Raw genomic sequence first — 26047 nt, 5'->3', positions numbered from 1 at the left:
TTGGGATTTGGTGCATTTGCCTAAGGTGCAAAAAATCCTACCATCCAAATGGGTTTACAAAATGAAGGTTCCCTCTCGCTTCTTGCCAAAGTATAAAGCACAGGTGGTTGCCAAAGGGTACAAGTAGGAACAGCAAGCTATTAATGCAGATTTGCAAGTTGAATAGCTAGCAAGAAATCGCCCATGATATACCGCAGAAAATGTGACCTTGGAACAGCTGGAACAGGCAATACAACATACTGAACCTTTGGAACAAATAGCTGTTAATGCAGGTTTGCAAGCTGAATAGCCAGCAAACACTAATCATTGGATCTGTAGGGTAACCAGAAAAACCAAACAACCAGATAGGTTTGTTTCCTGGTGCAAATTATGTTGGTGATTATGTCATATTAACATATTGTGGTAAACCGTCATGCTTCAAGGAAGCAATGGACAGAAAGGACAGCAAGGAATGGCATAAAGCTATGCTATCGAATATGAAATCTCTAAAGAAAAATGGTACTTGGGATTTGGTGCATTTGCCTAAGGTGCAAAAAATCCTACCATCCAAATGGGTTTACAAAATGAAGGTTCCCTCTCGCTTCTTGCCAAAGTATAAAGCACAGGTGGTTGCCAAAGGGTACAAGTAGGAACATGGGATTGACTTTGATGAGATCTTTCTCCTATAGTCAAAATGGCTACTTTACAAACCATATTGGACTTGGTTGTATGTAAGGATATGGAACTCATACAGATGGAAATGGAACTCATACAGATGGAAGTGAAGATTGCTTTCTTACATGGTGATCTCCATGAGGACATATATATGCAGCAGCCAAAAGGTTTTATGGCTAAGAGGCAAGAAAAGATGCTCAACAAAAGCTTGTATGGACTGAAACAAATACCGCGTGAATGGTATCATAAGTTTGATACATTCATGACTCCTATTCTTCACTATGATAGTCAAAATGCTATCATGCTAGCACAGAATCTCGTCTTTCATGCAAAGATGAAGCACATACAAGTAAAGTATCACTTTATCATGGATGTACTTGACAGCAAAAAGCATTGTGCTTGTCAAGGTACATACAAATGATAATCATGCAAATCTTCTCACGAAGTCTCATGAAGGAACTTCCGACAGAGTGATTTACTCATTGCCAACAGATGATGGAAGTTCGATAGTATATGTATTTCAGCTTTGTATATGCTTAGACTTAGCTGATTCTTTTCTCGACCTTCAAGCACGCTACCTTTAGGTGAGAGGTTGTTGGGAATAAAGAGCCACCGTGCCTTTTATATATGCTCAAGTGTGAACATACCCTTGCACTTGTACTTTAGTCCTTCACAAATAACTATCAAAAACCTAAAGAGTGGTACATCTTTTTGTACCCACACATCGTGCATCACACACTCTCTCTCTCTCTCTCTCTCTCTCTCTCTCTCTCTCTCTCACCATTGCCTACCATTGAACCTCTACCACGTATCAACCACCACCACAACATCTATCCCAAATCCAAAATTCTACAAGCTCTCATAAATGTGAAGAAAGCTAAGTATTGAATGGGACGATGTCATAATTGTCAATTCGATTGGAAAGGGACAGCACAAATGCAAATGTAATAATGTCAGCATACTTGGGATGGAAACCCATCAGGAACCAAAGCACATTTTCTTGGGTTGAGAGGCTATGGTATGGAGAAAGGTACTCAGCCATCTGACCATATGAAAAAGATATTAGAAAGATTGCATATGGCAGTGGGATGTGGTGATCCAGTTGCAATTATTGATGCACCTATTGTTGATTTAGGCGAGAGTACACATGCTCATGGAAGTGCAGCTACTTTCAATGTTGCAAGTAGAAGTGGTACACATAGTCCTCAAGATCCAAGCTCAAAAAGGTAAAAGTTGGCTAGATCAAAGGCAGCCTTAGAAAAGGCTTGGAGCTTGCAAGTAAGGTAGAATACAAACACGAACCTTGGTTCTTCTATACTCAAGACATTCTAGAGGATGACAAGTACATAGTTTTTGGAAATGGTGAAAGCAATAGTGAAAGCAGGCCCTAGCTATAAGCCCCCTACTCACAATACTTTTCACATGAAGCAGCTTACCATGAGGTGAACCGTGTGGATAAAGCCTTGCTTGGCATTAGACAGCAAAAGAAAAGCCATATGGATGCAGTATTATATGTGATGAATGATCCAACACGTCATAGACCTATCATAGATTCTAAAAAAGGTGTTCATGGGCATTGGGTCCCAGCATGTTGAGCACATAAGCATTGATAATGCAGCAAATTGTGTATGGACTGGACGATTCCTAAAGTAGCAATAGCCTAGTATATTTTCATACAAAGTGTATTTCTCATTGCTTGGATCTTCTATTCAAGGATATTGGCCAACTCTCTAGGGTTGCTCCTATGCTGGCAAAAGCCAACCAAATTGTCACATTCATTACACACAAGCACACAGTTTTGACTTTGTATACACAATGTATTACTAAGGATTTAGTAAAGCCATCCTAGACACATTTTGCTTACATGATTATCCTGTTAGCAACCTTATTGAGATAGCAGGTGATACAATGGACTATATTGTATAGTTGTTTGTGAAGTTTAGACTAGAAAGACAATTTGTTACATTGAGAAGGCAATAGTTGTGGCTAGTATTATTTTGGAATTCTCTTCTTGGCAAAATATAAAGAAAATTTTGAAATCTTGAAGATCCTTCGCCTTACAAATAAGGAAGGAGCCACTATGGAGCTGGTTTATGAGATGATCGATCATTTGATTTACAAGACTGAATGCACCCCACTATTGATACTAGTGAGCTGCAAGAGGCCAAGGTTTTTTTGTGTGAATACATTGGCCATGTTACATTCACCTTTGCATGCTACAATTTATATTTTTCATCAGATAGGAAGAGCTAAAAGTCCGAATAGTAACAAGGAATGACGGGTGGATGACTATGCTTGAAAGGTACACTTCTAATGATGTGGCTATGCAAGGTATTTTGTGTGATAAGATAGATATGTATACATAAGTCAAAATCAAGAGGATTTACACGCCCTCTTGCAAAGGATGAAAAAAGGATACATCAAGCTATGACATGATGGGAAACATTTGGAGTATGTACCCCAAAATTGCAGCAATTGGCTATCAAAGCACTTTTACAAGGCACATGTGCATCTCCATGCAATAGAAATTGGAGTATCTTTTCCCTTATCCAAACAAGTCTAGTTAGGTATGATTCGTCCAACCCATCCAATCCGTGAACTTGGTATGATGCTGAACATACACAAAAAAATGTCAAATAGAATACAGTGTTTCATACAATCATTAAAAAGTACATAAGAAATTAAGGACTAATATGTTAAATATAGGCCTTACACTTGTTACTTCAATTGTAGTTCATCATGATGCGTCATGACCCAGCAATCACTTTTCAACCCCAAAAAGAAAAGGTGGTTTGCTATCAAGACTATATGACTACCGTATGGATTGTACACATCCGATCTATTAAGCCAAAAATGATGCCTTACACATTAAATCTTCATTAGTTCATTAAAATAGACCCAAATAAATTTACCAAAGTTTCTGTGTCCCATTAGCGAACACCCAAACTTTGGGAGGATCCACATCTATAAATAGGAGGTTGCCCAATGACTCAGCTAATCTCTTTGTTTTGCACATCAACCTAGTTCCTCCATCAGTTTTGGCCATCCTCAATTGTCACCTACATCCTAGAGGTCTTCACAACCTGCATTTTGCCCTAGTTGCCAATAGTCTTCATGACCAGCTGCTGCCAGCTCTCTCCTTTATTTTGGAGGTGCCCTTCAGCCTATGTTTGCTGCCCCAGATCATTGACATCATCAAGCACCTGTTCAGCCCTGAATTTTACTGCTGATCAGGCCACCTTGCATCAGATCCTCGTCATTCAACTGTCAGCTAGCTCCAGATTGCTGCAGGTAATCAGCTGCCATCATCGTCCAGTAATTACATTGCTGCATTTACCAATTCCAGCCACAAAGATTGTTGGGTTTTGGTTTCCAACCTGCTGCCCTTCCATTTTCAGTATCATCCCAGTTCCAACCAGGGGATACAGCATCCCAGATCTGTCTCCAGTGGACGTCACTCTCTCTAACTACTCCCCCAGCCCACTCCCATGAGAGTCATCGACTATTGGACAGCTCTGCCTTTGATCATCTTGTACACTCTTTCCACTTACAGCATTCAATCCTTCACTTCAGACTCCAAGTTCTCTCTTCTCTATTTGTGTTTTGTGTCTTGCATTTTGCATTTGGCATTTGTGCATTTGTGTTTGAGTTCTTTGTGTTTTAGTCATGGTTGCACACTCAATGTTTTCTTTTGCAAGCCGAAGCATACCTCCACACAATCAAACTAGACAAATCATACTATATGGATCACTCCACGGACAAAACGCAACTATGATTCAAACAAACAGAAGAAATAAGTTACTCCCAAGGCATACAAAGAAACTTCTCTATATCCATACTAACCTTCATCTTACCTCCAAAATCAAAGAACTAGATCAAAGAAGGTTGAGGTGACCCTTGAGATGCTAAACAAAGAAAAGAATGATGATACGCAACTTGCACTTTCAAGAAATGCAAGAGGAAGATTTGAAAATTGTTGTCCCAACACCCAGTACTAGTGGTATTGTTATTGTGGGTGACATTGTGCGGAAGATGAAGAGGATGATAATGATAATGGTGCTAATGAAGATGCGGAGAATGATGGTGGTGAAGATGATTTTGAGGTTGATGAGGAGAATGTGCATCATGCTTGTGATAGGCAACTACTTGCGCTTTGAGGTTTGAACTTTGTTTTAGTCTAAAGCTTTAGTATATACTACCTATTATCTACCTTTTAGCCGTTATGGCAATGGATATTGGCATTTTTGTTTATGTTTCTACCACTTACAGATGCTAGTCTAGTCTCTTGAGTCTTCAATCTTAAAGTTGAACAATTGATATGTGAATCTTCCATTATCATATTATGAGAACTTCATGATTGACTCGAGTCAATTAGTGAGCAAGACTTCGTACGGGTTGAATAACGAATTCAAGTTTTTACTCAGCTTGTTGATTAAAGTACTTAATGTGGTACAAATGACTAATTGTAATTACATACTCGATTATTTAAATATAAATTAGGGTAACATATAATTTAGCCCGAGGTCTCAAATCACGCTCTGTTCATACTTTTATACTCATATGCATTTACCATATGATTACAATATGAAAAAGCCATGCCTCCTCTCTACCTGCAACCCACACTGGGATGCCCACTCTTGAAAATTGAGCTGCCCCACCATGGCCCAACTACATAAGCGCTAGAGGGGGAGGAACACGATCCCTAAATCAAACTCCAACATCTAGTCTCTACTCCCCTCTAGCTTCTATTACTTACTAAAGGATCCTACATCCCCCTAGATATCTCTCCAAACCTTGATACAATAAAGGCCAATCTCCCAACCAGCCCATTGAATATCAATGCACTTTCCAAGCTGCAACCTATCTCAATCCTTGAACCTACGGATTCCAAATGATTGGTTGTCTATCAATCTCTTTCCAGCAACTCAGGGACCTCTACTATAGGACCTTCTGCAAGCTTTTCCAAACTCCTATCAAGCAAAGATGAAAACATGACCCAGATAGAAAAGTCAACACTCTAATCCCTCTCATACATGGTCTCCACTCTCCTTCAAAATATGGTCCACCTTCCTAGAAGCCTTCCTAGTCACACGTGGATCTAGTCCTCAAAAGTGTTGGGATGATGCACTTAGAAGAATTCTCAAGACAATGTCACAATTCCACATCTAGCAAGCAGCCAAGTTGCACAAAGAACACTCTCCCCCCTCATCCTCTAGGATATCTAAGGCGGCTTGCACCCACAACTCTTTAGGTCTCCACAATGTGATCTCTAGGGGAGTCTTGTAGCAACCTCTAAATGGCTATCAAGTCTCGTTGCAAAGCCCTTTTATCCTCTGAACACTATTGCCTCGCATAGAGAGGCTCTAAGCAAATCCTGCTCAACTCTTCTATGGTGTGTGCAACCTTGACAACATAGTTGCACTGGTACCGTGTATGAAAGGTGTGTTGTCCCTAGACATCCAGATGGATGCTAGTAGCATTGGTCACAATGGTTACAAAGTGACTTAGTCCAATTGCACTACGTACTCTTTGAGGTTAGGGCAATCGAATCCTATTTATAAGACTCAAGGCCCTATTGTGCACATTCATTGTGCAATCACTACTCTTGGACTCTTGGCGCATTGGTCGACGTATCCATACACCTGGATGGTGTGGGTTGGTGGTATGGGACACCAACCCTTGGGATGTGATCATGGACTTTAGTGTTGCTAGCTCTCAGGTTTGAGGGTGAGCCCATTTGGGAGATAGAGTTTCATGTCCAATCCCTTTTGTGTTTAGTTTGGCTTGTGTCATGTCTCGTGTGCATGTTAGATCCTAGGGGACGTTTCAAAAGGGTTTACATTATACCATACAATGGGCATTGATTGGTATGTATTAGTACCATAAGGTACTAACTTAATGAATATTTCTTTTTTGCACTTTGAGTTTAATGCTTCTTATACTCCTATGATTTTCTCGTGGATTATATTGTTTGAAAATCAATCCTTGCATCCAACCCAAAGCATTAATTAGGGCACCAAATCATGCTGATGACGGAAAGAAGCACTGAATGATGGAGGAAGTCGAAGTGTGCTGCAATTTACAAAAGGATAAGTGCCACAACTAACTAGGGCTGCTATAAATAGGCAAAAACCCCAAAACTAGCCGACTACACCAACTTAGAGGCTAGAATGCTGGCTGACCTATTGCGAGCAATAACTTGCCAAGAAAACAACCGGTTGCCCCCCCTATAGATGATGTGTATATAGACTTGAACCACTGAAAAAAAAAATCCACTAAACTAGATAACTAGAACAGCTAGTGTGAGCACATGAAAACTGATTGAAAAAAAAAAACAGACCGAAATGCATGGTCTAGAAAGAGTTGCCCCCTCCATCAAAGCACATGAAATGATAAACAAAAAAAATGTCAAAGATCCTAATGTCCCTATCTAACTCAAACTAAGGCTCACACGCAAAAGATGACTGTGCATGATACAAATGACTACTAATCTGAGTCTCTCCAAATATTTTAAACGCCAACTACAAAAAAGGGCCTCCCAAGTCTCTTGGTCATCAACTAGAATGCCTTGGAAATCGTGTCTAAAACCAACCTTCCTTCTTAGATAGGCTGGTAAATAACCTAATTTAACACTAATTACAGCAAGATTAAAAACACAAACTGAAAATGCAAATGTTACCACTAATCTTGGACATTGGACACCCGATTGGACCAAAAACTAGCACCCCTTGCACTGTACACTAAGATCCAACCTAAACTCCCTTCAATCTTCAATGCACCTTGCTGTCCATAGCAACCAGCAAACCTTCAAAACAATTTGCCCCTTGGCTTGCTTTGGGATTGGCTTTCAATGTACTCCATGGATGACAAATTCTGCACCAAACTTAATGAGGGCTGGCTGGCCTCTTGATATTCTCTGAAATTCCTATATTTCAGCTGCTGAACTTCAAGTACTAGGCCCCCTTTTTTAGCACGCTTCCCACGGCGACTGGTAAACCTTAGGGTTTAGCAACAGTAATCCTCCAATTGCACCCTCTTGGGACTGAATTTGGCTGAGATGTCTTAAGGGAAGCTATGAATTAGCTGGGGGGAATAAGAAGAAGCTAGAGAAAGAGAAATTTCAGAGTTTCATCACCAAAATTGGCTGAAATGTAATGCTTCCCTGCTGCGAATGGCTCATTTACTGCAGCCCACCATCAAGAAGAGCCCCATACGCAATGACCTACCCTTGTGGACCCCAAACTTGCTATCACCTACCTCTAGACAGACTACAGGGGCTGTCACCTGCCTCCAATGGCCTCTAGATCAACTAGGGGCAGCTCTTTGATAGCCTCCAATGGTTGGGCTGATCACCAATGGCTGGAAAATTGCAGCAGCCGCTCTCTCTTTTCCTCTTATAACCTCACCACACTAGAATGAGACTCCAACAACCTCATATAGCTTTCCCTCACTTGCATGGGAAGGTTTTCCAAGTGGCAGCCTTCTAATTGCATTTTCCAACAATTTTTAACCCAATAAAATTGATTTTCAGAGTGTTAATTTTGAAAAATATTTTAATTATTAATTCTTGCTCAAAAATTTAACTTTACTAGCCAACAATTAGATTGGCTAGGCCAATTTGTCACCTAAGTATTCTTGGGCATTTAGTAGCCCTTGAACGGGCATTAATTAATTGATTAATGCCTAGTTCATAATGTCACCACTAACATTAATAGCTAATAAAATGATCTTGACCAAAACCTATAACCACATACCACCTGGTACCTATCAAGTACAACTTATTACAACTTTTGCCTTTGACACCCACCACTAACATAGCTTGCGCATCACATGTGCACATCTGATTAACACTTAATCAAATGCTAAGCAAAGCATCAAATTTCCACATCCTTGTGACATTGTCTCTACCTTATAGATCCTCCAAGGTTTCCAAATTGTTAAAGTTACCTTAAACAATCCAAGAGTCCACCTCTCTATGCAAAAAACCACTTGTGCTCTTACCTCTTTACATAGGCATTTAGAATTCCAAAGCAAGAACCATCTGCCCAATGACAATGGTCATATGATCTTATGTATAAGACAGTAGACTTGAGCCAATCATAGTGCACACTCCCCCATTCCACCTATGGGTGCCAATCAACTACTCCAATGAAAGAACCTCATAGAAGTACCTTTCTGACTCTATCGACCTAGAAAAAGGAGTGCTTGTGCTCCTAAAGTAGAAGAACATCAATGTGTCCAATGGGCATCAAAACTCCACATCCTTGTGGCATTGTCTTTGCTTTATTGATCCTCCGAGGTTTCCAAATTGTTAAAGTTACAAGAGTCCACCTCTCTATGCAAAAAAACACTTGTGCTCTTACCTCTTTACATAGGCATTTAGAATTCCAAAGCAAGAACTATCTGCTCAATGACAATGGTCATGTGATCTTATGTATAAGACAACAAACTTGAGCCAATCATAGTGCACACTCCCCCATTCCACCTATGGGTGCCAATCAACTACTCCAGTGAAAGAGCCTCCTAGAAGTATCTTTCTGACTCTATCAACCTAGAAAAAGGAGTGCTTGTGCTCCTAAAGAAGAAGAACATCAATATGTCCAATGGGCTAGTTGCAGCTCCTGCTGCTACAATCGGCTTCTTGTGACCTTGGCTCCACTGAAATGAAGTTATTCATGATCAAAGGTGCTAAATATATGCTTATGGGAAAACACTAGGTGTTGCCAAACAAGCTCCTATTTGGGGTGGTCGAAGACAAAGAATAGGAGGGATTGGATGCCACGCAGTGGCACTTGGAAGCTAGTTTAGAAGGTAGGCTCCACTCTCCCACACTAGCTCGTGGGCCTAGTAGAGGACTAATGTTCACCCTCAAAGCTGTTGAGTGTGCATCCATCACCCGAGTTGTCGAATAGACCTCTATCAACATGTTGTATTGAGCAACCACTCAATCATGTCTAAAGAAAGGCATGCTTGTTGTGTGGTATGCAGAAGAATGTTAAAAGGTGAGGAAATTCTATACCAAGCCTCCAGTTACTATCCATCGTGCATCTCAGCCATTTCTTTGAGAGCAACTCCAAACCCACACATCCCAACCACTTGAGACTCCAACTTTGTCAACTAGTTGTGGTGATTACCTATCCCTCTCAAACCACACCAACATGTGTGACTTGTAGAAAGTAGTTCAACTCATCTAGAGGAGCCAATAAGTCTACCTTGTCATTCAAAGCCTTGCAAATCACAAAGATTCCCACATCCATTGGAAGCCATGGCTTGCACCTCTCATTTATGACCAAGGCCCATGAGATAAAACTCCTATGTTAGACGTTGGGTATGATGGGGGGAAATCAGAATGCCTGAGAAGCCACTAAGAACGCAATGTCTACCACTAGATGAAAAGGGCCACTTCAAAGTTATCAAGAGGAGAGGCCATAGGGTGTATAGGTTATCACCTCTTGGAAGGTGTAAGGGTAACAACAAGAGATGGTGAACAAGTGATCCATCTTGCTATAGCCCATAAGGCAAGCTATGAGGTGGGGGAGGGGGCAAGGGTGCAAAGGGAGCATAGAGACACGGAACGCCATTCCGGCACATAGAAACGGATTAACGCGTTCCGGGAGGTCCAAGCCCAAGAACTACTAGCGGAACATTCCAGCCCGTTCCCTCCCGTTCTGGACCGTTCCCTGGTCGTTCCAAGGCCATTTCCTATTTGGAATAACCGTTCCAACAACGGGCTTTTTTTTTTAACTTTGTTGACCAACGTCCATTTAGGGTCATGACTCGCTGGCCCGACGTCAGTGAGTCGCAACTCCCGCCTCTCTCGCCTGCCTTACCCGACTGTCCCGCCTGCTCCCACCTCTTCTGCCTAACCCGCTTGCCTGCTCCCACCTCTTCTGCCTAACCCGCTTGCCTGCTCCCGCCTCTCCTGTCGACCTCTCCTGCCTACTTGGCCCACCTCTCCTGCCTACCTGGCCTGACTCCCGCCCGCGATCAAGTGAGGTCCAAGGAATCTCATGTTGAAATTTTGGTTGAAATCTCTACAATTTCATTGAACTTTGGCTGAAATTTCTGCACTTTCATTGACTTTGACACATGCACGTTGAAATTTTGGCTGCAAATTTTTGCAATTTCATTGACTTTGACACATGCATGTTGAAATTTTGGCTGCAAATTTCTGCAATTTCATTGAACTTTATTGATTATTTGTCACTTTTATATAGATGGCAGCATAGACATCTATGGGATCTTCATCATCCTCAGTAGGTACTTCATCAACAACTGGTTGATTAAAGAGATGATTATGTATCGTACATGCTTTATGTATTCACAGCACATCTCAAGGTCAATCCTCGAGGTGTAGGAGAGTCGTAGAGGGGGCATGGCATGAGTCGAGGGGTGCTCCCTGTGTCTGTTTTACGTGGTGTATAACACCAATATGTGTAAAAACTCCATGTGGAGGAGTTTGGGAAGGGTTATCTGTTGGACTACCAGCCATATAAATGCTTGTTAGATCAGTGTATAGCCTCCAGAAACTCATTGTAGATGCAAGGATGCCATTGAGAGGTGAAGGGACTCGCCCTTGGAAATGCAAACTTTACTCTTAGGCTCATACTAGTGGGGCTGATAAAGTGAGAGCCCATCTTCTACATGAGGAGGGGAAAGAGGTGTGTTTTGCACCAATGTATCAATTGAGAAAAGGCAAGAGTTACTTGACCGCATAGCCACTTCTATGGGGAATTCACATGCCAAGAGGACGCCAAATATAGCAGTGGATCCAACAACATGGACTCCAAGGCCAACAAGGCATGGTGCTTCATGCAGAAGACCACCAGGATTAGTGGCTACGCGGCCTTCTCGTGGGCCATCAGTGGCAACAGGTTGTGGTGTTAGACAGAGTTCATTGCACACTTCATGGGAACCAAAGAAAAAAGAGGACATAGATGTAGTAGTGGCACGCTTTTTTTACCATGACCATATTGCACTCAAATCAGCCAAGTCACCTTATTTTTTAAATATGGTGACAAAGATTGCAAAGTATGGACCCACATATAAGCCCCCTTCATCAGAAACTATCAAGACTACATTGCTTCAAAAGGAGAAAGCAGCCATAGAGATTGCAACAACTAATATTCGCAATCAACGGGTAAGAAATGGAGTGACATTGATAGCAAATGGATGGAGTAACACACGCCATAGGTCCATACATGGTGTTGTCGCATATTCTCGTGGGGATGTATACTTCATTGGTCGTCATGATGCTTCAAAGACTGAAAAGAGTGCAGATGTATTGACATCGGAGTGGTGCAAGGCAATGCAGGCTATTGGGGCAAAAAATGTAGTGCAGTTTATGGCAGATGGTGAACCTACAAACAGAGCAGTAGGAAACATTTTAATGGCAATGTATCCACATATCACCTTTAGTCCATGCATTGCACATTGCTTAAATAACTTATTGAAGGATATCGGGGACTTGCCACAGAGTGCATCTCTTGTTGCGAAAGGCAACAAGATTATCACATTTATATGTAATCATCAGTACTTGCACGTTGAGTTTCGCAAGAGAAGTGACAAAGAACTTCTCAAATACTCGGATACAAAATTTGCATATAACTTTCTTATGCTTGGTCGATTGCACTATTACAAAGGTGCAATTAGTGAGCTATTTGTTAGTGATGAGTATGAAAATTGGATTGGGTCTACCACTGCTATTGTTGTGTTATGTAATACATATGTCTCTGATAGATATTTTTGGAATGAGATGAATCGCACCAACCTATTATGCATATGCTGGGGCTTGCAAATGGCATGGATCCATACATTGGAAAGATCTATGAAGGTATGGATTGCATGATTGAGAAGTTGGAGAGTTTGGAACCAAATGCAAACAGGTATGAGCAGATCGAGTTATGCATCAGCAGATGGAATGAGTATAACTCTCCTATGCATGTTGCAGCACATGTGCTTGATCCTGAGTTTCAAGGAAAGATGCACGAAAGAGACCTTGAGGTGGTCAAGGCTTGGAACACATTGCTTGCAAGGCTTTATCCTAGTCGTGAAATGCAACACAAAATTAAAAATCAACTCTCTATGTATCAACAAACGTTAGGGATGTTTGGTACAGAGGATGCACTAAAGGATAGGACAAATATTAAGGCTGCTTTATGGTGGGAGAACTACGGGACAGAAGCTCCAAAGTTGTAGAGTTTGGCTATTCATATTCTAAGCCAAACAATTAGCTCTTCTTGTTTAGAGCAACTATGGAGCTTATTCAATCACATTCACTCAAAGAAAAGAAATCGTCTTGGTATAATGAAGATGAATGACCTAGTTTATGTGAGCTCCAATCTTCGCTTGCTAGCTCGTACATCAGTTGCAAAGGATGATTATTTAATACGTTGAAAAAAAGATGACGATGATGGTGATGATGATGATAGTGATGGCTAGGATGTTGTTCAACAGGATGAGCATTCAGACACAATGGAGCCATCTTCCATGAATCAAAGCACTTAGCGGCTAGCCTTTTGGAACTTAAGAGTATTGACTTGGAAATTGGAGCTCTTGTAACTTGGATCTTTAGACTTTAAAGTTCAGTGCATATTTCGTGACTTTGCAAAACACACTTGTTGGACTTATGCAACATTGTTGATTACAACGTTGAATCATGAATGCGACAATCCATTGCTGATTACAATGTTTTGAATCTTTATTATTGTTGAAACTTGACTATTATGTCTCTAAGTTTAGGAATTATGGTTGATATGCCATCTCTCTCTAGATTCTAAGACTTAAGTGTTGATTCTCTCTCTCTCTCTCTCTCTCTCTCTCTCTCTCTCTCTCTCTCTCTCTCTCTCTCTCTCTCTCTCTCTCTCTCTCTCTCTCTCTATCTATCTATCTATCTATCTATCTATCTATCTATCTATCTATCTATCTATATATATATATATATATATATATATATATATATATATATATATATATATATATATATATATATATATATATATATATATATATGCCTTTCCCTTCGTTCTCATTCTCTAACTTTGGGTGTTCCCCCCGTTCCGGAGGGTCTCGTTCCCTATTCCTGGTAACTATAAAAGGGAGCCTAAGGTAAGGGAGAAGGAGAGTAGGGACAAATGATGCACACAATGAGGGGAGGGCTACCATTACAAGAGGCCACTCTAATGAGGTTTGGCCACTCCCAAGGTACCCTCTCTCAAATGGGGCCAATGCAAGCTGTCATGCTCTTGACGCAACGATGATGGACCCTAGGGAGTTGCCGCTTCTCTCCAACGCTTTGTACATTTTCTTGATATTTGGCACCGCCACATGTACCTTTGGCACCCTGGCTCCTATCACCACATTTACAAATGTTGTGGGAAGCACAATGACAAAGTCTAACAAAGTCTTCGAACTTCTATCAACTAGCGATACCCTTACCAGAGAGCCTAGGAAGAGGAGAGTGAAAGTATGTGGGGATCTTGTGGTGAGACCCAAAGGTGGAAACTATGAATCCGTTGTACCAAGGAACCACATAGATGACCCCCCTTGAGCACACCATAGGGAGCTGTCAATGAGTTCTAAGGGTCAATAAAAAAGAAAAAGGCAACTTACAAACCTTATTAGAAGACCCAATGACCTTATCAAGTTAAAGAAGTTAGCTACTAGCAACATCATGATAGGAAATTCTATAGAGATTCGGGACGAAGCCAGAAGGGCGAATGCCCAAACAAGATGTTTTGACATCCAAAGTACCCTGTTACATTTAGACCTTCTGGCAGCTTTACATAGTAAAGTGCACTGCCAACATTGTGCTAGGAGGTGCACCAACTTTCACAAGCTAAACAAACCAAATACTACAACATGACAATCCAAGTAACGATATCATAGAAGCATTAAATATAATTTGGATGAAGTCAGATGCACAAATCTCTAGGTAGGATCCATTCACATCTAAAATGCCCTGTAACTTTAACAAGACCTCACAAACCTTACACAGTAAAGAGCTCTGCCAGCACATGAAAACAGGAACTATTGAAGGTCAGGTATACAATTTCAGACAGGATAGAGATAGTGAGCCAAGTTTTATTAATGGCTACCAACCTTTATTATTCAACCTGATGCTATCAACTTTTAGTATTTCAGTAATATTTGCATTTATAAACACAGGTAAGAACTTCACAAATCTCTGAGAATTTTTCTCTTCCTTTGGTTTTTTTTTTTTTTTTTTGGCTGCCATCCATGCATTTCTATCCTGCCTTGAATGATGATATAAATAGAAATGGAACTAAAGTCAGTCAAAATTACCCCAGCTTTAGGCTCTTGCAGAAGTACACGATCTTGAGAATACCCAGTAGCTTCCAAAAACCGTGGAAAAGGCTTTTTGGAAAAGTGTATGCATGTGGTCAACAAGAGTAGTAGCTCTTTCAGCTCCATTACGACCTCCTCTCCAGTCAACTCACAACTTCCTTCGCCAGCATAGATACTTGCTGCTTGCAAGTGACCCTGGGATTTCAAAAAATCAAAACATGAATACCACATGAAGCTTTTCAAAGTAGGCACACATGGAATGTCTAGTAATTTGATTTAGCAAAGAAATCTGGTAAAATGAGAAAAACGGTGGGTCAATTTGAGTTAGTAAATACATGTGGTTAAATGTAAACGTTTTATAAAAGATGGCAGCTGGACTCATGAAAAACCACCAGCAGCTTGTCATGGCAGGCATAGTTAATACTAACAGATGCACCTATTCATTTGCATACTCTTCACTTGAGCTCAGAGCTGGCAAATGCTATTTTCAAAATCAAATAAATAAAACCTACTACTCTAACCCTAGCTGTCAGCTAGCTCAATTCTGGCCATGGAAATCACCAAATCCAGGAGGTCTGGAACTGCAGATAAAAGACCAAAAGCCCAAGTACATGAGCAGGGCCCTTGCAGCAATAGATGATTATTCTGGTCTGAGAAAATATAAATGCTTCAAATGTGTCCAGAATAGATCTGATGATAATTCTGGTCTGACAAAATCTAGATCTTTCACATATCTAGAATAGATCCACAGCCAAAAGGACTATTAGACATTCAACCAGAACCCCTGTCCAAAGACTTGCATCGAGGTCCAAACTTCCAATACCCTCTTCCCAGCAATCAGATGATTGTGTACATAGCTGGATTGAGTTCCACCTAGACCTATGTAAAGCCTTTTCCAAAAACTTTTTGAAGTACAATCAGCAGAGGGGAAGTTCAGCTTTTCTACAGAAACTGCAAGCATGACTTTGCTGTAGATAGTGATCATTACAAGTCACAAGCAAACTGCTAGACACACCCCATAGTTGCACTACTACATGGTACAGAAGTGTCCATACTGTATCGTACATACATATCTATATGGATTCGTACAAAAAAAACTGACCGTTTTACCCCCAACACTTGGCCCACCCAATGACTGTTTGCTGACCATTGCACTAACCTTTTTTGACCAATTTTTGCCACCACTTTTTCTACCTATTTTGTTAACTGTCTTGAATGGGATCTTTTTATAAACTGCTGCAAGCCTCAAGCCTTACTCACCGAGCAGCAACATCTCACTCTCCCTCCCCTAAGCATCGAGGCTTCTGTGTGTGTGTGTGTGTGTGTGTGTCCAAGTGGTCCATATCATGACAATAGAAGCATGAAGCCTTTACTTTGCATTCTATCCATGTAGAGGACACAAAGTCCAACTCCCACCATTGGACATGCAAATATGTGGCAAGTGCTACACAAATGGCGCAACTAGGCTTCTCCAACACCTACCCAAAATAGGGGGCAAGTTGCTCCATGCAAAGGGATCCACAAAACATCATGGACGAGATTCTTACCAAGATGAAAGGTGGATCCAGTAAAAGCACTAGTGCATTACACCAATGTCCACCTATGATGAAGCCTCCAATATTGGCTTGCCTGTCCATCAACACCTCCACCATTGGTGGCTTCGAATTAGCATCCATGTCTGGCTTTGTAAGGAACAAAAGGAAAAGAGTGGAGCCCCATGTGCAACCATAAAGGCAATCCCTCTCTCCCATGCCCCCAATAGCATGAGAGAGTCGTTTATCTTTCTTAGGGTGTGGCAATGATTGCAATGACTTTCGGACATTCAGATTGCCCCCACTATTATTGAGTCTGATCTCCCTCGTGCAAAAACAATGGAGAAGGTGGTGAAGACAATTGCAAATGCGGTCCATGTGAGGGATCGATTGATGTCTTGTATAACAACACGAGGAGGAAAGAGATTGATGAATAGGAGAAGATAGATAGAGCTCTCAACCCAATCTGAGTCAACTTGACCAATTATGGTTCCTCCATCCTAACCAATGGATGGACTATTCAAAAGAAGTGTGACACCATCAACAACCTTGTGTCTTCTCTGCTTGGCACATGTTGAGCTAAAAACGCATTGGCTTTACTTAAACAGCCCCAAAACATGCTTAATTAAAGAAGAAACCTTGTTTATTTAAAAAGAAATGCGTTCCTAGAGAGTGTCTATATCCCATAAGCACAAACCCATTGGGGAGGGCCCAAACTTTCATCAAATATGTATGCTGCCCTCCATTCAGCCTTAATCTCGTTTTTGCAAATTTCAGGTATTTCAGCTCGTTGCCACACCAAGGACATGGAGGACGTCACGGTCCAAGCTAGCCATTGCTATCTACAACAATCTGGCCCCTATTTCCAACCTACCACACACTATTCAGAGCTGATTTCAACATTTTGACTACTACTACTAGTTTTTCCTACGTTCTTAGTCTCTCTCTCTTTCCGACAGCCTGTGCTTTTAGTCTTTCTCTCTCCTCACTTGCGTTTTTTATCTTTCTCTCTCCTGCACTGCCATTTGCATCAAATCCAACCTTCCTTGGCTGTGTTTGCTGGTATTCAACATCCAGAGGCTACCTTGCTACGATTCGGGATCCGTTCAAAGCATGACACACTCTCTAGCTCATTACCCCTACCCTGATCCTTGAGATACGGAAGTTCGAGGTACAATATTCATTCATTACATAGTGTGTTTGCTGCATGAGCATTGTATATTCAATAGTCATATCATTTCATTCATTCTCTGTGTTCATCGCCTCTAACTTACCCTAACCCTAGCTATGTTCTTCAATCAGTCTATGCTTTGTCGGATGGTGTTATTTATGTTTCTATGTTGAGGTATTTCTTCACATGGTATCAAAGCCGAGTTCTCTGAGAGAAACCTAGGCCTTGATCTGAAAGCTCTACACAAGAAGCAAAAACAATAGAAGGGCAGATGACTTCAAACACTACTTCTGCACCACATCTCACATCCAAGCTAAATCCATCGAGGAACGAGTCAAAGTGGACCTCACAACTTGCTTCACAAGATCCCGACATGGCCGAACAAACATTGGACTACCATGGAGTTCCACGACCTTACGAGATCACTACAGTTGAGTATGAGCTCATTTTGATACATAGAGCCTAGCAACAAATAGAAGGACTACCATGGAGTTCCACGACCTTACGAGATCACTGCAGCTGAGTATGATCTCATTTTGATGTATAGAGCCCAACAACAGATAGAAGGTAAGTCTTAATTTCACCTTTTAGATTTGGTGCACTAATCTACTGATCATTCACTTAGGATTGGTCATCCACAAGTGGAAACTCGCATAGAGTACACTTCATTGCCTTCATACTTATTCTCTCCGATGCCAAGTATGTCTATCATTTCAAATTCTATTAATGATGATTCCCCTTCTCCTATTGGTATGGATGATTTTCATGATGAGAGACGTATGCAAAACAATTTCTCGTTTATGGGTAATGAGGAAGACCGATATTTCTTTATGAACTCAAGACTAGGTAAGCAGTTGAAACAAGAAACTATGAGTACTCCTTCCCCTTTTTTTCCTTCAGACAATTTTGTTTTCAAAGGTCAAAATGAAGTAGGTGCATCTTTATCATCATTATTTCAATTTAATGTATTTAATGGATAAAAGGAACCCACATTATTTCCCACATCTACATCTATCACAAATCCATTTAATCTCCCTTGCATCCCAACCTCTTATTCCGCTGCCACATCCTTTCAACCTCCATTAACTGCACCGCATGTTGCCTCTTATGTAGGATCACATGAATTTTCTTTCACCACACCAGGGGGTTCTTCAAACTTAGACAAAACCATTAGGACCTCATCTCATCCTCAATCGGATGGTGTTCTACCTTTTCCTCACACACTTTCGGGATCATTACAACCTGGGTATTCCCCCCAATCTCTCCCGAGTGTGAATCACTTGGTGTCACAATTTGCCTCCATGGCATTACCTAGAGGACCCTTTGCTCATGTTGTGTCCCAACCGACATTTGGATAAGGCTTACGTGTCCCAGTGTCTCCACGTCCACTGGCACCTTATAGAAACATTCATGTTCCAATGCCTCCACATCAATCGGCACTCATTGGACACTCACAACCTATTTATGTCTACCCATCTCTCCCCCCTCCTGCTCCTTATCAGACACCTCCACTACTACCACCACCATCTTATCCTCCACATCCATTTTACCCCACATTCCCGACACCTCATGGTTCTACCTCATCTTCCACCAAGCATGCATTCAATGACAAGACTCGTCTTAACGGGCCAAACTTTATAACTTGGTCGAACTTAATGAGACATGTCCTTGACTCACAGAACCTATAGGATCTTGTACAGGGATTGAAACCCCAACCCAATCCCACACTTATTCCATATGAGGCCATCCGCTCATAAAAGACTACAAATGCCTCCACTATTGTCGAGTTGATGCAGGGCTTATTGCCTAAGTTTCATTCTCAACTTCAGCATTTTGACTTAGCATCAAAGCGATAGGCACACTTAACTGACCGCTATACGGCTCAAGATACGACCCATTGAATAAATCTTGACCATGAGCTTCAAAACTTCAAAATCTCTAACCACAGTGACTTAAAAGTCAAGTTGACTGAGTATCAGTATCTCATTGCCGAATTCTCCACTATAAAAACTCCTAAGTCCTCTGACGATCAGGTCACATTGTTTCTTAACAAGCTACCGCATAAATACTTCAATTTTGTGCAGCAAGTGGTTTCTCTGTCCAATTTACACATATTCTATGAATTTAAAAATCAGCTATTGTGTTACGCATGGCTGCTCGATCAATTTCATATGAATAATACCTCAAAGGGGGCTCTTGTTGCTCATTCTCAAAAGGGGTAGCAAGGGAAGGGTAAACCAAATCAAAATCAAAATCAAGCAAGGGAATCACAAGGAAACTCCCAATCTCGACTCAAACCCGGGTGGCAGAATGTACCTAAAAAATAGGTATTGTCAACATTATCAAAAGGCTGGCCATTTTGACAACAAGTGCCGATCAAAGGCACGAGGCACAACACCAAAACCCAAGTCACAAACCCCCGCCCTTTAATCGAGCAACCCCCATTAAGGGAGGCAGGGTGATGGCAAGGGGCAGTTAAAAGGTCAAACTCACACTACCACCGGTCTGCCATCTCGGTTAACAACATTCTCAACTCTAGAGACTTGTCTGACTGGTCTACCGAGGCCCACATCGTCTCTATAGAGACATCCGATGCAAGTCTTATCCACATCTATGAGTTGCCTCCCGACAAGGTTACCGCAAAGGCTTACTCGTCACAACCGAGCACATCAGCACATGTTTGGATTGTGGACAGTGGAGCTACACATCACATGTCTCCTATAGAGGAAATCTTCCATACCCAAGTCCTTGCAGCCGAGCAGGTCCGCGTAGGAAACTCCTCCTCGATCAAGATCGAAGCTCAAGATTGCGTCAATTTTGCCACTGCAAAGGTTCGGATCTGGCTTCATTGGACAATGTATACCATGTCCCTCAGCTTGGAGTGAACTTGTTATCTGTTCAGCAACTTTGCCAATTGGGGCGAGTAGTTCTCTTTACAGCAATCACAGTCGAGGTCCTTGACTCTAAGACTGGTTTAGTGATTGCTCGCAGTGAGGCATAGCCAAATGGCCTATATGACATGACCTATTTTCTTACCGAGCCGACAGTCAAGGGCTCTGTATTCCATAGTTTCCCAACATTAGCTACATCTTGGGAGCCTACGAACAATGAGCGTCTTTGGCATTTCTACCTAGGGCATCTTAGCTATGACCCTCTTTATGAGTTGTCTCGTCGTGAGATGGTTAAGGGCCTTTCTCACCTGAAGCTCTTGAGGTGTCTGTAAAGCATGTCAACTCGGGAAGTAGCATCGTACCCGATTTCCTCAGCAGCCTACACATAGAACTAAGGCACCTCTTAGATTGATTCACATTGATCTTTATGGGCCCACATCCACTCCTGCCTTGAACAACGCGCTGTACTTTTTTTGATAGTGGATGATAATTTGAGATACATATGAGTCTACTTCCTCGAGCATAAGTCCGATACTTTCACATATTTCTCTGCTTGGATGCTATTGGTTCATAACCAGACATTGTGTCGGTTGCATGAGGAGTGATAGTGGTGGTGAGTTCATCTCCCACGAGTTTTTCAAGTTTCTACAGCAACATGGCATTCCTCGCAAGCTTACCTCTACCAACTCCCCTTCTCAAAATAAAATTCTAGAGCGTTGAAACCAAAAAATCATGGAAATGGCACACTTTGTCCAATGCCCTAGCCTCTCTGAGATGATCACATGGGCTCTCTTGGTAAGATAACCATCACCTTTGTAGTCTTAGTAATCATTGGGCAGCTGATGTGCACCCTTTGTCCGATGCTCCAGTTGCTTTGGGATGGGACACCTTGGGATAAAAGATAAAGGGAAAAAAAAAAGGGCTTGGCTGGCCTACTTCTCATGGCACCGTTGTTAGGCCTAAGAGGGGGTGTTGAGCTAAAATGCATTGGCTTCACTTAAACAACCCCAAAACATGCTAATTAAAGAGGAAACCTTGTCTATTTAAAAAGAAATGTGTTCCTAGAGAGTGTCTGTATCTCATAAGCACAAACCCACTTGGACGGGCCCAAACTTTCTATAAATAGATATACTGCCCTCCATTCAGCCCTAGTCTCATTTTTACAGATTTCAAGTATTTCAGCTTGCTGCCCACAGCCTAGACGCGGAGGACATTGCGGTCCAAGCTGGCCATTGCTGTCTACAATAGTCCGGCACCTATTTCCAACCTACCACACACTGTTTGGAGCTGATTTCAGCATGTTGACTGTTGTTGCTGGTTTCTCCTGCATTTTTGGTCTTTCTCTCTCCTGCAGCCTGCGTTTTGCTGTTTTCTCTCTCCTACACCCAGTGTTTTTTGGAATTCTCTCTCCTCACCTGCGTTTTTAGTATTTCTCTCTCATGCACTACTGTCTGCATTAAATCCAACCTTCCTTGACTACGTTTGTTGGTGTTCAACATTCGGAGACTGCCTTGCTGCGATTCAAGATCCGTTCAAAGTACGACACTCTCTCTAACTCATTACCCCTGCCCTTATCCTTGAGATACAAGAGTTCAAGGTACAGTAATTATTCACTACATAGTGTGTTTGTTGCATGAGCATTGTATATTCAATAGTCATATCATCACATCCATTCTCTGTGTTCATTGTCTACATTACCCTAATCCTAACTGTATTCTTCTATTAATCTATGATTTGTAGTACGTTGTTATTTTTCTAACGTAGGGTATTTCTTCACAGCACATACTTTGCGGGCCATAGAAATTGGGAAGATGGAGGAAAATGACACGAATCTTCATCTACCGCCTTATTGAGGAAGCCATCTTGGAGGTAAAATTTGTCATTTGTTAATTGTTTGGGCTATATGCATTCAAATTTCAACATTGTGCATCAAGCTCTCACTCCCCCACTTTGCGGGCCATAGAAATTGGGAAGATGGAGGAAAATGACACGAATCTTCATCTACCGCCTTATTGAGGAAGCCATCTTGGAGGTAAAATTTGTCATTTGTTAATTGTTTGAGCTATATGTATTCAAATTTCAACATTGTGCATCAAGCTCTCACTCCCCCCTCCCCAAAAAAAAAGAAGCATCGAGATTCAATCTCTCTCTCTCTCTCTCTCTCTCTCTCTCTCTCTCTCAGAGCATTGTATTGTACATGTAGATCAGCCCCTCGAATGATACAAGTAGTTACCATAAAGCATCCGATTATTGTTGCACGGACTGTTTCCTCCAAGCTGAGTTTCCTAACATCGTATGGACTCCATATGCAAGCCATTATCTTGACTTGCTCAAGGAGGACATTGGGAAACTCAAATGAGTGAAGAAAATAGTATAAAAAGCTACATCCATCATCACTTTCTTCACTATAAAGGTGAAGGTGCTTGCAATGTGTAGCACCTTCTCTCCTCTTGGATGCATGCAAGGTGATGCTTCTTTCACCTCCTCCATACCCAAAGAGAGCCTCCTCTTTTATAGGCTTCAAGAGCTTCTCTTCTAGGAAAGAGACTTGAGTGCCAAGATTGGAAAGGTTGATCTTCATGCAGGATGTGGCTGTTCCAAGACTTGCTCTACAGCACCAATTTCGGAATATCTCTCTGTGCGTTGTTTGGATGAAAAAATGTCCAACACGAAAGTTATAGATCTTGCCGTTTCTGATAATCCTAGCGGGCCGTTTTTAGAGATTAGCATTCTATCGCGAGATATTTTAAAAATGGTTTCACCATATCTATTTTAAGAAAAGTATCTTTTTAAACTCTACTCTTAACTTATGGTCCATGCAACCACCTTGAGCCATAGATAAGGAGAGTTCATTAGATTACCTTGGGCCTCAACCTTAAGATTGACTTCCCATAAAAGCTTGTATCATCTTAGACCTTAGAAAGAGAAAAACACTTCTCTCCTCGCTTCCAAAGGATTACATCTCTTGTCTTTCTTAGTGAGAGAATTATCTCTCTCCTTTTTCTTAGTGAAAGAATTACTTCTCTTCTTAATTCATTAAGAGAGAAAAGACCTTGAACCTTGACTTGTAAAGGAGAGGATGACCCCAAATGAATGCAATGCTCATTGCACACAAGTAAACGTTCCTAGGCATCCCCGAATACACACATAAATATATATACACAATGCTAATGCACTTCCTCTTCTTAAAACTCAATCCATCTTCATTTATGTGTAACTCCTTGGTTCTTGTGTATACTCTTATACTTGGCAGACACTTCCCTCCCCCTTCATAACTTGTACTACCTGTACTAAATATCCCCGTCACAGTACTCTAATCACCCCATTAAGTGATACACTAGGAATGCTCGTCTCTAAATGGTCTCATGGCCATGCTAGATCATCATCAACACTTAAAGAAAAGTGAGTCATTAGTTTATTGACATAAATTTACTAAATAGATAATGTATAATAAGCAATCAATTTAGTGACATTCCTCTGGCTTCTAAACAGTTGACCTCAACTGTAAAGGGGATACATAGTCCTTAATAAGATCTGGAAAGTCTTGTAGTTCTCTCTCAATCATAAACTAAGCGTCCAATGGAGAATAATTCTTAAACTTAACCAGATACTTCCATAATACCTTACCTGACGTTAGAGTATTGTCCTAATGGTGTAAATTTCTTTGAGGCACAAGCAACTCTTCTGTTACAGCCATGAAAGCTGTCACCTACACCTTAGGACCACTAGACAGACTGTTGTCCCATCCTATATGCTATTATCTGTACCAGAAGGATCTTGGGCTACTGCCAAAATAGCAGCAAGAAATGTTAGAAACGTTTAGAAACGAAACATCAGAAACATGTTTCGTAAGTTTCTTTCAAGAGGGGGTAAAATAAGAAACACGGATTTTTTGATATAATGATTTTTAATAGTTTTGAGTGGAAAAAGAGATTCTAAACCTCTATGGAACTCTCTCTTAAACAAAGAATGGCTAATTGAGCTCGAGTGATAATAGTGAATTGAGAATAATACATTATACGTTACATATCCATGATCCATTATTGACTTGTCACTTATATCAAAGTTAGTCTTTGAACAAGCTATACTATGGTTTAAAACTCAAACGTTATGATTCATACATATCATACAAAGAAAATTAAAATTAGCATGTAAATAGCCTATCTATAATATGGACTGAGTCAAGTTGCAACATCATGATTCTCATTTCAAAACAAACTGACAAAATGTCAAAATCGAGAATGAATCGTAATATATCATAAATAACTCATAAATGAGACTAAAGTCATATAATATTCAAATCTCAAGACAAGAATAGATACTAGATTGACAAAGTCCAGTAACTAAACAAAATCACAAAAAAATTAGTCTCTTATTCAAAATCTTAAGTCCTCACGAGTCATTACGCGTCATCATCATCATATTTAACTTTGCCCAATAGTTTTTGTCAAAAAAACCATGTTTTGGGTTTCAACTCACCAAAAAAAAATTTAAAAATAAAATACCACGTTTTTTACTCTCAAAAACGTTTCATACTTTAAGAAACATTTTGTAAGTTTCAAACCCAAAAGAAACGCGTTTCTTAGCTCCTATGACTGCATCTGCTCTTAGAGGGCTCCCAATTATTGTCACATGCTGTAGGACTGATCCCTAATGGCTTCAAATCACATCACTAACCTTTTCTTGCTCTCTAACAACCTCCTCTCTCACAATGGCTAGAATAGACTTCCACCAACCCCTAAAAACGTATTACCCACTTGTATGGGCAAGTTTTGCCAAGTGTCAACCTTCTAATCCCATTTTCCAACATTTCCAACACATTAAATTAATTTTTTAAAAATTAATTTAATAATTACTCTAATTCTCAAAAATTTAATTTCACCAGTCAATAATTAAATTGGCTAAGTTGATTTGTCTTTCAAGTATCCTTGAGCAATTATTGACCCTTAAATTAACATTAATTAGTCAATTAATGCCTAGTCTCTAATGTCACTGATATTAGTGGCCAATAAATTGGTCCAAGCCCAAATCTGACATCGGGTACCACCTAGTATCCACAAGGTTGTCAAGTATGAAAGATATGGTACGATACGATACGACAAAATACGTTACTAATTGGTAACATGTAATTTTATAAGGTATAGTATGATATTAGTATGAAAAAAAAAAAAAAAAAACTTGGTTATTTTGAATCATAGATAATAGAACATATATTTAGAGCTAAAATAGCAATATCACTTTAGTTAATAAGATGAATACATGAGGGTAACAAGCTAAACCTCATACACATCTCCAACGCGCTATTAGAAGACAAATGGGAGTGTATATGTAATACATCATACAACAAAGCAAAGTGTAGGGTATATGAACAAAGAGACTCTTTATTCTTCTTCTTTTTGTGTGTGTGAGTAAGTGAAACCGGCCTGTTCACTGGAAGGGCGGTAGTATTCAACCAAAATACATAAATGCTTTCACCCAATTTACAGTCGTCC

The 26047-nt window shown here is 40.7% G+C and overlaps 1 protein-coding gene across 3 annotated transcripts in view; it reads right to left on the bottom strand.

Annotated features, from left to right (window-relative positions):
* Positions 1 to 26047, bottom strand: part of LOC148032301 (uncharacterized) — a 79940-nt gene that overhangs the window by 32086 nt on the left and 21807 nt on the right. For all 3 annotated transcript variants that reach the window (XM_087682950.1, XM_087682952.1, XM_087682951.1), the window contains exon 3: positions 14959 to 15156. In XM_087682950.1, coding sequence (XP_087539076.1) covers positions 14959 to 15156 — 198 coding nt within the window. The remainder of the gene's footprint in view (positions 1 to 14958; positions 15157 to 26047) is intronic.

Source organism: Lygodium microphyllum, chromosome 8 (assembly GCF_053477565.2).
Source record: "Lygodium microphyllum isolate KBCC chromosome 8, Lygodium_microphyllum_v1.1.10, whole genome shotgun sequence".
In the NCBI taxonomy this organism is placed as follows: domain Eukaryota; kingdom Viridiplantae; phylum Streptophyta; class Polypodiopsida; order Schizaeales; family Lygodiaceae; genus Lygodium; species Lygodium microphyllum.
The sequence above is the reverse complement of the archived record's forward strand: the minus strand, read 5'-3'. Positions and strand labels throughout refer to the sequence as shown.